The sequence below is a fragment of the Pongo pygmaeus genome, chromosome 1, assembly GCF_028885625.2.
Source record: "Pongo pygmaeus isolate AG05252 chromosome 1, NHGRI_mPonPyg2-v2.0_pri, whole genome shotgun sequence".
NCBI classification, from domain to species: Eukaryota; Metazoa; Chordata; class Mammalia; order Primates; family Hominidae; genus Pongo; species Pongo pygmaeus.
The window spans coordinates 95412782-95424961 of NC_072373.2; the positions used below are offsets into that span (position 1 = coordinate 95412782).

General features: G+C 54.5%; 1 protein-coding gene across 3 annotated transcripts; it reads left to right on the forward strand.

Moving 5' to 3' along the window:
- Positions 1–722: 722 nt before the first annotated feature.
- PBXIP1 (PBX homeobox interacting protein 1) lies at positions 723–11875 on the forward strand. 3 transcript variants are annotated; one of them, XM_054460238.2, is made up of 11 exons: positions 723–794; positions 3103–3189; positions 4939–5065; positions 5325–5389; positions 5463–5628; positions 7987–8220; positions 8348–8371; positions 8649–8719; positions 8813–8944; positions 9570–10762; positions 11221–11875. In XM_054460238.2, exons 2-11 carry the CDS (start codon positions 3139–3141, stop codon positions 11309–11311), a joined length of 2154 nt encoding a protein of 717 aa, XP_054316213.1. In that variant the 5' UTR covers positions 723–794; positions 3103–3138; the 3' UTR covers positions 11312–11875. The 3 variants fall into 3 exon arrangements, with proteins under 3 accessions (XP_054316213.1, XP_054316214.1, XP_054316212.1); XM_054460237.2 differs by lacking the exon at positions 723–794 and adding an exon at positions 1430–1908; XM_054460239.2 differs by lacking the exon at positions 3103–3189 and having other exon boundaries at positions 737–794.
- Positions 11876–12180: the final 305 nt, after the last annotated feature.

Genomic DNA, 12180 nt, shown 5'->3' on the forward strand with positions numbered 1-12180 from the left:
AGCCAAGGGAGGCCTGTGTTTCCCCGCCCATCCCCCTGTGTCTCCACTGTGAGAAACTGAGTTTCCTTTCTGAGCATATTCCTGGGCCAGGCCTGGAGCCAGGCGGATTTGGCACCAAAGCCTCTGGAAGACAAGTGCTTGAGCTCTTCTGGGTTTTGCACCCCACCCACGTCCCAGTTGTTTGGGTTAGGGAGCAAGTGTCGCTCTGAGGGTGAGGGGAGGGGCTGCTTCTGTTCTAGCAAATTTCATTTTGGGGTGTTTTTCAGATCGTTCCCGTCCTCCAACCGTTTTTTAAAGTAGCAATGGCATCTTTTAAGCAGTCTGTTTTGGAGCAGATTGGGGAGAATGGCAGGAGGGCTATTTCCACACCCTGGATTTGCGACCTGTTTCCCTTCCCCCATCTCACAGCTGTCTCTGTCTATCCTGGGGCCAACCTGGCCCCTTGTCTTCGTCATCTCAGAAGACGGCACCCTCTGCCTTTCTCTCAGTTTGGGGGGGTTCCCTCTGGAAACTGTTTAGACACTGGGAAAGAAGGGCAGGAAACTCAGGATTCAGTTAGCTGGGACCCCGGTCGCCCACCAGGAGGTAAGCCCAGGTTTAGGGCCGTGTCGCTAGACCTCCCTTCCCCGCCCCTGGCTCTCAATTCCTGCTCTTATTGGCCAAAAGTTTCCGCCCCTTTGGGGAAGTTGACTTGTCATTGGTCAGTTTCTGGTCACATGATTCTCTTCTCGGGCTGCAAACAAAGGGAAGCCAGCAACAAGTTAAGCTGAAGACCGAAGCAAGAGCTGGTTCAGGTAATGCCTTAGCTGGGAAGGGGTCCACAGATTCCCTTCGAAGGGGGTGGAATAAGGAAAAGGGAAGGCAGAACTAATCTAGAAGGAATGAGCTGCTTTTCATTTCTGGGCTGGGGGAGGAAGGCCAGGTGCCGACGCTGACAAAACAGGAACTTGCTCTGGGTACCCCAGGCAAGTGGCCCTAGATCCTTTGCTTTAGCGGTTTGGAGGAGCAACTGTTAGAGGAGTTTAAATTAACTAGAGGCGAGACTTCCTAGCTTTATACTGAGTGGGAGAGCTCCCCCTTTAGCTGTTTTTTAGAAATAGCAGAAGTCTCTGTCATAATCCTTACAGGAGGTGTTTGTTGAATCCTGCCTGAATGAAAAGAAGGGGGTGGAGGGAGGGAGTGGAGGTGGGTTTTCTTCCAGAAGGTCGATGAAAAGAAAAAGATCTGGAAACACAGCAGGGAAGGGTGGAGATTAGACAGCAGAAGGAACTTCCTAATAAGGCAGTGAGATGCTGGCTTGGGAGAAGAGGTATTTTTTTGAACCCTGGGTTAACCTAACCTAGAAAGAGGGATCAGGGTTTGGGACCCAGAGTATAGGAGTTTCAGAGTGTCTCCTTTTTGGGTCTCATAAGTATTTGTTTTGTTGACCCAAATACCTTTGCTGGTTTCCATGGAGACAGTGGGTCTGACATCACTGTGGTTGCCATGGTGCCTGGTTCTAGAGGACCTGAGCAGGCTGTACACACAGCTAGGGATAAACAGGGACTTCAGCCCAAGCTGCTGCCACTTCCTTCCTGCCACCACCTGTTAACAGTCAGCAACTGGGGATGGGGAGATGATAACAACGGCGGGGGTGGAGCCACAAGCGGAAGGCTGAACAGCCATGGCTCTATGGATACTTACAGATGCATGCCAGGGTGTCCTGTTGGATTTGGTACAGGGAGGTCATTGCAGCCATTCTCCTGTCTCCGTGTGGAATGGGTGCATGTGTCTGGGAGGATGGGCATTGGGAAAGACCTATCCAGGACTTGGATCTTGACTGGCAGGAGCCACAGGAGGTTACTTAGGGCACCAGGCAGGACTTGAAAACAGCTCAAACAGAAGGCGATAATGTGGCTGGTTTCAAAGGTAGAACTGCCATACTCTCCCAGCCTCACTTCCCTTTTCCTGAGTTTCCTTATAAAGTGCTTGGGAAGCAGTCATTTATCCTCTTCTGAAGGATCACAATCCAGTACTCTTGAGAGGTCAGCTCATCTATCCTTCCACCTTTATGCCTGGTCCCAACAGGAGCTGCCTGAGGGAACTGTCTTAGCCTTGGATGAAGGGGCAGATCCCTCTCTTCTTACCCTGCTTTGTGTCAGTCAGGCTTTGGAAACTGGAGTGATTCCCTCCCCTATCCCTGTCAAGTCAGAGCAGATTAACCAGGTGCAGGACCATAACCCTGATTTTTGTCTATTTTTTGCAAGCTATAAAGTGATGTATATATACATGATAGTTGCCATAAATCCATTTTCCCAGTCACCTTCAAGTTCCCTAAGATCAAACTCTGGCGATTACTAAGAAGGTAAACAGAATTTAGGATGGAGACTGAGAGTGATGAGGAGACTTATAAAAGGTGCATCCAGGTGGATCTAAGCTATGCCAGTGGTTCTCAACCCTGGCTGTGCATGAGAATCATTTGAGTGGTTTTTAAAAAGACCCACGCCCGGGCCTGCCCCCCAACTCAATTGAATCAAAATCTTAGGTGATTCCAATGTGCAGCCAAGATTGAGAACCACTGAACTAGACCATACTAAGGACTTATGCTGGGCAAGTGGTGGGACGCTTAGGGCTGAGGGAGGCCATTGAGTCTTCCCTTCCAGGTCCTGGGGGAGAAGGTAGTGATTGTGTAGGTACCTGGTGTGAAGGGAGGGCTGTGTTGTTTCCCTGCTCTTCTTATTAACAAGTCTTCTTATTGGCAAGTCGAGTCTGTCAACCTTGCTGGGCTTCATCTTCCTTGACTAAAATGTCAGGGAGCTGGACTGGAATTCCCCAGAGCCTTTCCAGCCTATGCTACTTTGACCTTTCAAGGTCAGTTCAGTTTTCCAAGGCCCTGTTGGTCCCTGGAAGAGGCTGGCTTCTCTGTGGCTGTTGACAGATTCTGATTTGCAAGGCAAATACTGCTTAGAAGAGCTGGGGTGTCAGGGAGAGAAGGACTGGAACCAGGCTTGGTTCTGGAGGCTGCTGCCCAGCACTTGAACCTTGGAACCCAGCCAAGTCTGCTTTCTGCATGCTGCCCCTCCTGAGGGGAGCTCCCATCCTTAAGAGAGCTTTCTTCTGCAGGTGGCAGCCACAGCAACCTCAGGGACCTCAGCAACTATGGCCTCCTGCCTAGACTCTGATAATAGCTGGGTGCTTGCTGGCTCTGAGGTAGGAAGAGCGGGTCTGGGAACCATGCGGGCGGGGTTGGGAGGTGTTTCTGCAGTGCTGGGCTTCTTTCTTGGTGGGTCCTTTTCCTTAGTCCTGATGGTCACCTACATCACTTCCTGCCGGCTGTTAGAGGAACTCCAGTAGCAGGAAGAAGTAGATCGGGCCCCAGGGGTCAGGTGTTGGCACTTGGACCATGCCATGAAGAAAGGGACCAGTTGGGTAAGCTGAGACAAGTAGGGAGGGATTTCGAATGGAGAGACCAATGTGAACAAAGGTCCCGAGGCGATAGTGGGGAACGCCATGCTGGGGGAGACTGTGGGACGCCCATGGGTGATGTGGAGACGTGGGTTGGAGCCAGTGTTGGAGTGAGGTTGGGGACAGAGCCTGGGAACCCCTGGAAGAGACTTGAAGGGCCTGGCTGAGGCCTTCAGGCCTCATCCTGATGGGAAATCAGTGTGGGGCTTTGGGTTAGAGGGATCAGGACAATCATTGTCTCAGGCAGAGGGTGAAGCCACTGTGCAGGCTGGGTGGGAACAGGGAGACAGTGTTTTGAAGACCCCCTGCATCAGTCCAGGTAGCAGCTGGTGGGGCAGAAGCCCACTGAGGAGGGAGAAGGGGGTTGGCAGGATGGGGAACTGAGTGGCTAGAGAAGGGATGGCAAAAATTTGTCAAAGGCATCTCTGAGAGTTCCAAGACCTAGCGACTTTGTATATTAGAGTCACCAGGAGGGGAGGAGGGGAGAAGCTCAGTTTCAACATGTTGAGTTTGAGGTGCCCTTGAGGAACCCAGCTGGGAGTAAGGAGTTGACCTTGGGGATGACGCTGGAGCAAGATAATGGACTGGGGCTCACTGGCAGAGGGAAGGCAGGTATGAGTAGACGGGCACCAGGCTCTCAGAGCCCTGGCCTCCTGTTGAGGTGTCTTTGTTGACAGCTGGGGGACCTTGGGCATGCCATTTCACCTCTCTGTCGTCTCCTGTAAAACGGGTGTCATGATTTTTGCCTTGTAGGGGGGGACCATGAGAATAAAATGTTTTGAAAATAGCAAAGACACAATTAAGGTGAAGCATGATTCTCAGCGGGTTAGTCGGAGCCACGGGGCGGGTGGCAGGCCAGGGCCCTGCGGAAGGGGAGTAGGCAGAGGGAGGAGGCCGAGGCTGTGTGGCCAGGGCTGGATGTCCAGGCTGAGAGCACCCTGGAGACAGGCTGTCTGTGGTTGGGGTGGGTTGGGCTTCTGTGAGCAGCTGCTGGGAGACGGGTGTCAGGGGAGTGTCAGGGGCCAGTGGGAGAGGCCAGAAAGGCTTGAGAGATGTAAGTAGTTGTCCAGTTGAGAGGGCAGCTGCAGGGATACCCCGGGAGGCATAACTGTGACCCATGGGCACCCAGGGGACGTTGTTTTCTTGCCTTCCTCCCACCCTTAATATTATAATATCTGAGTTGTTCATCTGTGGGGAAGGAAGTGCTGCTGATCTTGATGGGAGGGAAACGTAGGCTCTAGCTCACCTCCTGGAGGCGGGGTACCAGGTTTGTACTGCAACCAGTGCCTTGGTCTGGTGGTGCTTCTCTGTGTAGCGGAAACCTGGCCCCTGAAACTTCCTCCTCGCAGTGAGTGAGGCTGGGCAACGGCCGAGCACTTGGTGCTGCCCCGAGCCCCTTTTCGAGCCAGCTCATGACTGAACGTGTGTGTTTCTGGGATGTGGGCTGGGGCCCCATTCTTGGGTGCAGCCTTCTCCTTGCACTTCTCCTCCCAGAGCCTGCCAGTGGAGACACTGGGCCCGGCATCCAGGATGGACCCAGAATCTGAGAGAGCCCTGCAGGCCCCTCACAGCCCCTCCAAGGCAGATGGGGAAGAATTAGCTGGGACCATGGATGGAGAAGGTACTGGGCCCTGCTTAGGACATAGCTTACCGGACAAAGCTATTCTCCATATTTTGGGGTTTCTCAGTTTCCTCAGAGAAAGGGAGGCTGGTTCGTTTTAGTTCCTCCATTAATCTCAGTTGACAGACTCCTTTTCTCATTCCATCCTGGCTTTTTCCTGCCCCTTCCAACCTGGTAGGGGCCCGTGGGATGGACAGAGGGCTGCACAGGAAATTCAGCTGGGGCAGTGGGTTTTTCTGGGCCTTTTCTCCTACCACAGGGACACTCTTCCAGACTGAAAGCCCTCAGTCTGGCAGCATTCTAACAGAGGAGACTGAGGTCAAGGTGAGGAGATTCCCTGGGGGAAGGAAGGGAGGCAGGGAGGGCTAGCAGCTGCTCACTGCTGCATCTGCATTAGGGCACCCTGGAAGGTGATGTTTGTGGTGTGGAGCCTCCTGGCCCAGGAGACACAGTAGTCCAGGGAGGCCTGCAGGAGACCACCGTGGTGACAGGCCTGGGACCAGACACACAGGACCTGGAAGGCCAGAGCCCTCCACAGAGCCTGCCTTCAACCCCCAAAGCAGGTGAGAGTCCTCCTTGCCTCTCCTGTCACTCTCCTTCTAGAAGGTATGGGAGAGGGATCAGCCATCACTACTGAGCACATGCTGTGGTCCAGGCCCTGTCACTGAGCAGCTTGGTGCTCTCCTTTCTCACCGCTACCCCTGGGACATTGAGGTCCAGAAAGGTTGAATGACGTGACCAAGGTCACACTGCTGGTAAGAGGCAGGGCCCACATCTGGTTGACTCTTTCCTCTCTGCCATGGGGACCTCCTCTTTTCTTGCTTCCAAAATTCAACCCTCATTTCTGGAGTCCCTTCCTTGTGCTGGCCCTGGGCCTGGGCAAAGGGAAGATGGTTGGTTACCGCCTATGTAAGCGGCAGATCAGACTGAGCCAAGGTGCATATCAGACCTAAGAGAGGTACAGAACTGTAATTAAGGTACTCCCAAAGGAGAGAGAGGCCATTCAGTCAGGGGACTGGTTGAGGGCAAGGGAGAGGCTGGGACAGTGAGAGGTGACATTTGAGTGGAGCCCTGAGCACAGAGTAGGCTTTTGGTACATAGGGCAGGGGAAAGAGAATATTTTAGGCCAAGGCTGCAGCATCAGCAAAGGAGTGGAGACCACCTGTCTTGTGCTAAGGAGCTCTGTTCCAGGCTTGTGGCAGAGAAGTGTAGGAATTGGTCCCTGTTGAGTGACAGGATGGAGGGCCTGGGGGCCATTTAGGAGGCAACTGCAGTGGTCAGGCAAAGATGATGCAGACCTGGGCCGGGCATGGTGGCTCATGCCTATAATCCCAGCACTTTGGGAGGCTGAGGTAGGAGGATTGCTTGAGCCCAGGAATTCAAGACTGCAGTGAGCCATGGTCATCCCACTTCACTCCAGCCTGGGCAACAGAGCGAGACCCTGTCTCTATAGAAAATAAAAATAGGCGGCTGGGTGCAGTGGCTCACGCCTGTAGTCCCAGCACTTTGAGAGGCCAAGGTGGGTGGATCACCTGAGGTCAGAAGTTTGAGACCAGCCTGGGCAACATGGTGAAACCCCATCTCTATTAAAAATACAAAAATTAGCTGGGTGTGGTGGTGCATGCCTGTAGTCCCAGCTACTTCCCAGCTACCTGGGAAGCTGAGGCAGGAGAATCGCTTGAACCCGGGAGGCAGAGGTTGCAGTGAGCCAAGATTGTGCCACTGCACTCCAGCCTGGGTGACAGAGGTAGACTCTGCCTCAAAAAATAAAATAAAAATAAATAAATAAAATAAAATAAATAAAAATAAAAATTGGCTGGGTGTGGTGGCTCACACCTGTAATCCTCACGCTTTGGGAGGCTGAGGCAGGTGGATCACTTGAGCTGAGGAGTTTGAGGCCAGCCTGGGAAACATGGCAAAACCTCGTCTTTACAAAAAAATACAAAAAAAAAAAAAATTAGCCAGGTGTAATGATGCATGCCTATAGTCTCAGCTACTCGGGAGGCTGAGGTGGGAGGATCGCTTGAGCCCGGGAGGTGGAGGTTACAGTGAGTTGTGATCGCGCCACTGCACTCCAGCCTGGGTGACAGAGCCAGACCCTGTCTCAAAAAATAGAAATAAATAAAAATAAATAAATATTAAAAAGAAAAAAGAAGATGCAGACCTGAACTAAGGCAGGTACAGTGTGGGTTGTGAACAGGGGTGGACTGTCAAGATGTTTAAGTGTAGAACTGTGAAATTGTCTGGATGTGAGGTGGAGAGGGAGGGCTTAGGTTAGCTAGATAGTGGCAGCAGTGCCTTCCCCTGAATTGGGGAAACACCAGAAAAGAACCAGTTTGCAGGGCAGTGTGTTGAATGTTTGGTCCCAGAGGGAGTGGCCAGTAGGCAGTCAGACATACAGGTTTGGAGCTCTGGGAGGCCAAGTGAGGAGTTACACACTAAGGACTCATTGCTGAAGGGGGTGTCAGTGGTGTGGGTCAGAGAATTGTGACTATGTGTACAGTGAGAAGAGCAGAGAACCTGAAATGGTGCCAGGGAGACCACTGACTTTAGGATCAGGGAAGAGCCAGGCAGGGAGAATGGGAAGGAGTGGCCAGAGAGTTTGGAGGGGACCCAGGAGGGTGGTTAATAGCTGCAGAAGTTTGATGCACGGCGCACACGGAGGAAGGAGGAAGCTTTCAGGATGAAAATGGCTTTTATAGCTTGTAGATTGACAGCACTGGTCTCCTGCCTCCAGACTGGGCAGGGACAGTCATCAGTGCCCAGGCAGAAGTGGGCAAGTGGGCAAGGTCTTCATGTGCCCCTCTCTGGGGTCAGGGCTGAGGACCTCCCTCCCTGTGCCTTCCTCTGCTTCCCCTCTCTCCCTGTGTCTCCCCATCTCTCCAGTCACCTCACTGCCCTGTCCCTGCCCTTTCCCCTAGCTTGGATCAGGGAGGAGGGCCGCTGCTCCAGCAGTGAGGATGACACCGACGTGGACATGGAGGGTCTGCGGAGACGGCGGGGCCGGGAGGCCGGCCCACCTCAGCCCATGGCACCCCTGGCTGTTGAGAACCAGGCTGGGGGTGAGGGTGCAGGCGGGGAGCTGGGCATCTCCCTCAACATGTGCCTCCTTGGGGCCCTGATTCTGCTTGGCCTGGGGGTTCTCCTCTTCTCGGGTGAGTGGTACCTCTGAGGCTGGGGCTTTGGGCTTCCACGCCTGCCTGCCCTCCTGCCATGTTCTCACCTTACCTCACCTCAGCCCTCCCTGAGGGCCTCATCAGACTCCTCTGTCTCTGTCCTTAGGTGGCCTCTCAGAGTCTGAGACTGGTGAGTAGGGAGGAGCCTGTCTTGTGCTAGGGGGTTGTGTGTGTTCTCTGGTTCTCTGGTTCTCTGGGTCAGGAGTAGGGGTGCTGGGGGCTCACATTTATTTCTCAGTTAGTGGCCTTGTCAGCTGTTCAGGGTGCCCCTTGGCCCTTTACCTCACCAGACCTCTCAGCCACAGGGTGGGTCCTGAGCAGGAGTAGTGGCTGTGTGAATGGGAGGGTGTGGGGAGAATGGGCTCTGTGTGCCTCAGGACCAGTTTCAGGGTTTCCCTTTCCCACAGGGCCCATGGAGGAAGTGGAGCGGCAGGTCCTCCCAGACCCCGAGCTGCTGGATGCTCTGGGGGACAGGCAGGTATATGTGAATGTCTCCAGAGGCTGGTGGGACCTGGCTGGGGAGAACCTGGGCTGTGGGGTAGCATGGCATAACAGGCTCTTCTGCCCTCAGGATGGGCTAAGGGAACAGCTGCAGGCCTCAGTGCCTCCTGACAGTGTCCCCAGCCTGCAAAACATGGGTCTTCTGCTGGACAAGCTGGCCAAGGAGAACCAGGACATCCGGCTGCTGCAGGCCCAGCTGCAGGTGGGCATAGGCAGGAGGGGCTGGGCTAGGGTAACCCACCTAGGCCAGGTGTCTGTCCTAGTATCCTCCCCCAAAAGGAATGTTTCCTATTTACCCACACATCCTGACCCTCCCCTCTCCCACTGTAGTCAGGGCATCTTCCCAGTTCTTGGTTCATATCCCTTGTGCTAAGGTTTGGGCCAGGGCTGGCATACCTGTTCCACATGATACATGAAACATACATGGTATCACCTGTGATTGATTGGTGTGGTCTGCCTGGAGCACTGTGTGGAAAAGGATTTAAAGAACATGCCAGGTGCCGTGATCAATTAACACTGTTCCAGGTACGGGAGGTGGAAACAAGACTGTGAGAGCCACACATTGGCTATCCTTAGGTGAATCTAGGAAGTGTGTGCTTATATAAAGACGTAGATGCCAAGACCCAGGATGGAATTTGGGGATCCCTGTGTCTCATTCATGATGGAGATGGGGTAGAGGATGAAAACCAAATCCTCTGGGTGTTCCAGGCCATAAAACGGGCTCAGGCCACCTGCCCACTGTAATGGAATGGAATTGGGGTAGAAGGCATTGGGGCTATCCTGACAAGAACTCTTTGTGACTTCCTTCGTCCCAAACCATATTCTAGGCCCAAAAGGAAGAGCTTCAGAGCCTGATGCACCAGCCCAAATGGCTAGAGGAGGAGAATGCCCAGCTCCGGGGGGCTCTGCAGCAGGGTGAAGCCTTCCAGCGGGCTCTGGAGTCAGAGCTGCAGCAGCTGCGGGCCCGGCTCCAGGGGCTGGAGGCCGACTGTGTCCGGGGCACAGATGGGGTGTGCCTCAGTCGGGGCAGAGGCCCACAGGGTGACAAGGCCATCAGGGAGCAAGGCCCCAGGGAGCAGGAGCCAGAACTCAGCTTCCTGAAGCAGAAGGAACAGCTGGAGGCTGAGGCACAGGCATTAAGGCAAGAGTTAGAGAGGCAGCGACGGCTGCTGGGGTCTGTACAGCAGGATCTGGAGAGGAGCTTGCAGGATGCCAGCCGCGGGGACCCAGCTCACGCTGGCTTGGCTGAGCTGGGCCACAGATTGGCCCAGAAACTGCAGGGCCTGGAGAACTGGGGCCAGGACCCTGGGGTCTCTGCCAATGCCTCAGAGGCCTGGCACCAGAAGTCCCACTTCCAGAATCCTAGGGAGTGGAGTGGAAAGCAAAAGTGGTGGGATGGGCAGAGGGACCGGAAGGCTGAGCACTGGAAGCATAAGAAGGAAGTATCTGGCCGGGAACGGAAGAAGAATTGGGGAAGTCAGGAGGACAGGGAGCCGGCAGGAAGGTGGAAGGAGGGCAAGCGACAGGGCCCGAAGGAACCCCCAAGGAAAAGTGGTAGCTTCCACTCCTCTGGAGAAAAGCAGAAGCAACCTCGGTGGAGGGAAGGGGCTAAGGACAACCATGACCCCCTGCCATCGTGGGCAGAGCTGTTGAGGCCCAAGTACCGGGCACCCCAGGGCTGCTCAGGTGTGGACGAGTGTGCCCGGCAGGAGGGCCTGACTTTCTTCGGCACAGAGCTAGCCCCAGTGCGGCAACAGGAGCTGGCCTCTCTGCTAAGAACATACCTGGCACGGCTGCCCTGGGCTGGGCAGCTGACCAAGGAGCTACCCCTCTCACCTGCTTTCTTTGGTGAGGATGGCATCTTCCGTCATGACCGCCTCCGCTTCCGGGATTTTGTGGATGCCCTGGAGGACAGCTTGGAGGAGGTGGCTGTGCAACAGACAGGTGATGATGATGAAGTAGATGACTTTGAGGACTTCATCTTCAGCCACTTCTTTGGAGACAAAGCACTGAAGAAGAGGTGGGCAGCTGTGGGGGAGTTGGGTCGGGTGGGACAGAGGCAGTTGGGAGGATGAGAAGAGCAAGGGTCATTAGTTTGAGGATGTATCCCTACTTTTGATCCCCAGCTGGCTTCCCTTAGAGAAGGCATCCAGGTCCGCTTCCTTTCTTCCCTTGAGGGTAGGAAGCCGCCTGTGCCCACCCCAGAGTGGTCCTGAGCAGTCCCCTTTTGGGCGGGGGGATTCTTTCTCCTGAGTTGCCCTGCCCTACCTCTACCTGCATGGCCCAGGGGACGAGGGAGATCCCCATCTTCCTGCCTCCCCGACTGGAGCCTTTATCCTGGGAGACCAGGTTTTCCCCCCATATGCTTGGCGGTGCCTGCTCAAGTCACCTTCATTGGGAGGAGCAGGGTCCTCTCTCCTTGGGGAACCCATTTTCATTGCATGGTATTGTCCCCTAAAGGCCTCTTTCTCCCCACAGGTCAGGGAAGAAGGACAAGCACTTGCAGAGCCCAAGAGCTGCGGGGCCCAGGGAGGGGCACAGCCACAGCCGCCACCACCACCGGGGCTGACGCCCTGCCCCACAGGGAATGGCCTTGGCCTGGCCCAGCCTAAGATCCCAGCGTTATCTAACTCCTGGAGGGCTTGTTTGGTGTCCTCGGATATCTTTCACACAGTAGAGCAAAATCACCAGCCCTGCACTGATGTCACTTTATGTAGAAAAAGGCCTTAGCTGGACCTGTGTTGCCGTCTATGCAAATGCATGCAAATACTCCAGGCCCTGGGATGTGGGCTTGTGTTTTGTCACTGTGAAGGGGGAGATGGGAGAGGAGCCTGTTTTGGGGTGGGGTGTGGGGAAGACAATCTGATTCTGAAGCTAAAGAGCTTTCATCCTCTTGTGTGTATGTCCCCAGAGTGGGCCCCTTGACCCACATGCTGACCGGCGCCTTGGGATTTGACTAGAGTTGCTGGCTCGAGGCCCGGGACGAGGACTTTCCCTAGGGTTTTGTTAGGTTTGGAAGCAGCTGTCCCTAGGGGGTGAAGTCCCCCCTTTTTTTTTACCCCTGCTTCTCCCACGGCCTCACCTCCCTATGTGAACTGTAGACTCAGATCCCAATAAAGTGCTGTTGCAGCTATGATGCTGGGTGGTTTCTAAGCTCAGGGGAAACACCCCACACCCCCTGCCTGAATGGATGGGTCCATCCCAGGCACTGGTACTTGCCCCCTTGTTCTGTATCCCCCTTTGCCCTTGCCTTGCCCTTCCAACAAACCCTAGGCCCTTGAGAAGCTGATACTTCTACTTTTGCTCACAGCTGCCTTGGCCCCACCCCTGGGAGATGTAGCAAATTGAGTGTGGGTTTTGGAGTCTGAGCCTCGGGCTCAAATCCAGGCTAAGTGATCTTGGGCAAGTTAATCTCTGGGAACTTTGGGTTTCTTATCC

Excerpts from the sequence above, each read along its gene's own strand:
- PBXIP1 (XM_054460237.2), top strand. Across the intron at positions 8,372-8,648 it reads CCTCTCAGAGTCTGAGACTG|GGCCCATGGAGGAAGTGGAG; the intron begins GTGAGTAGGGAG and ends CCTTTCCCACAG. Across the intron at positions 8,945-9,569 it reads TGCTGCAGGCCCAGCTGCAG|GCCCAAAAGGAAGAGCTTCA; the intron begins GTGGGCATAGGC and ends ACCATATTCTAG.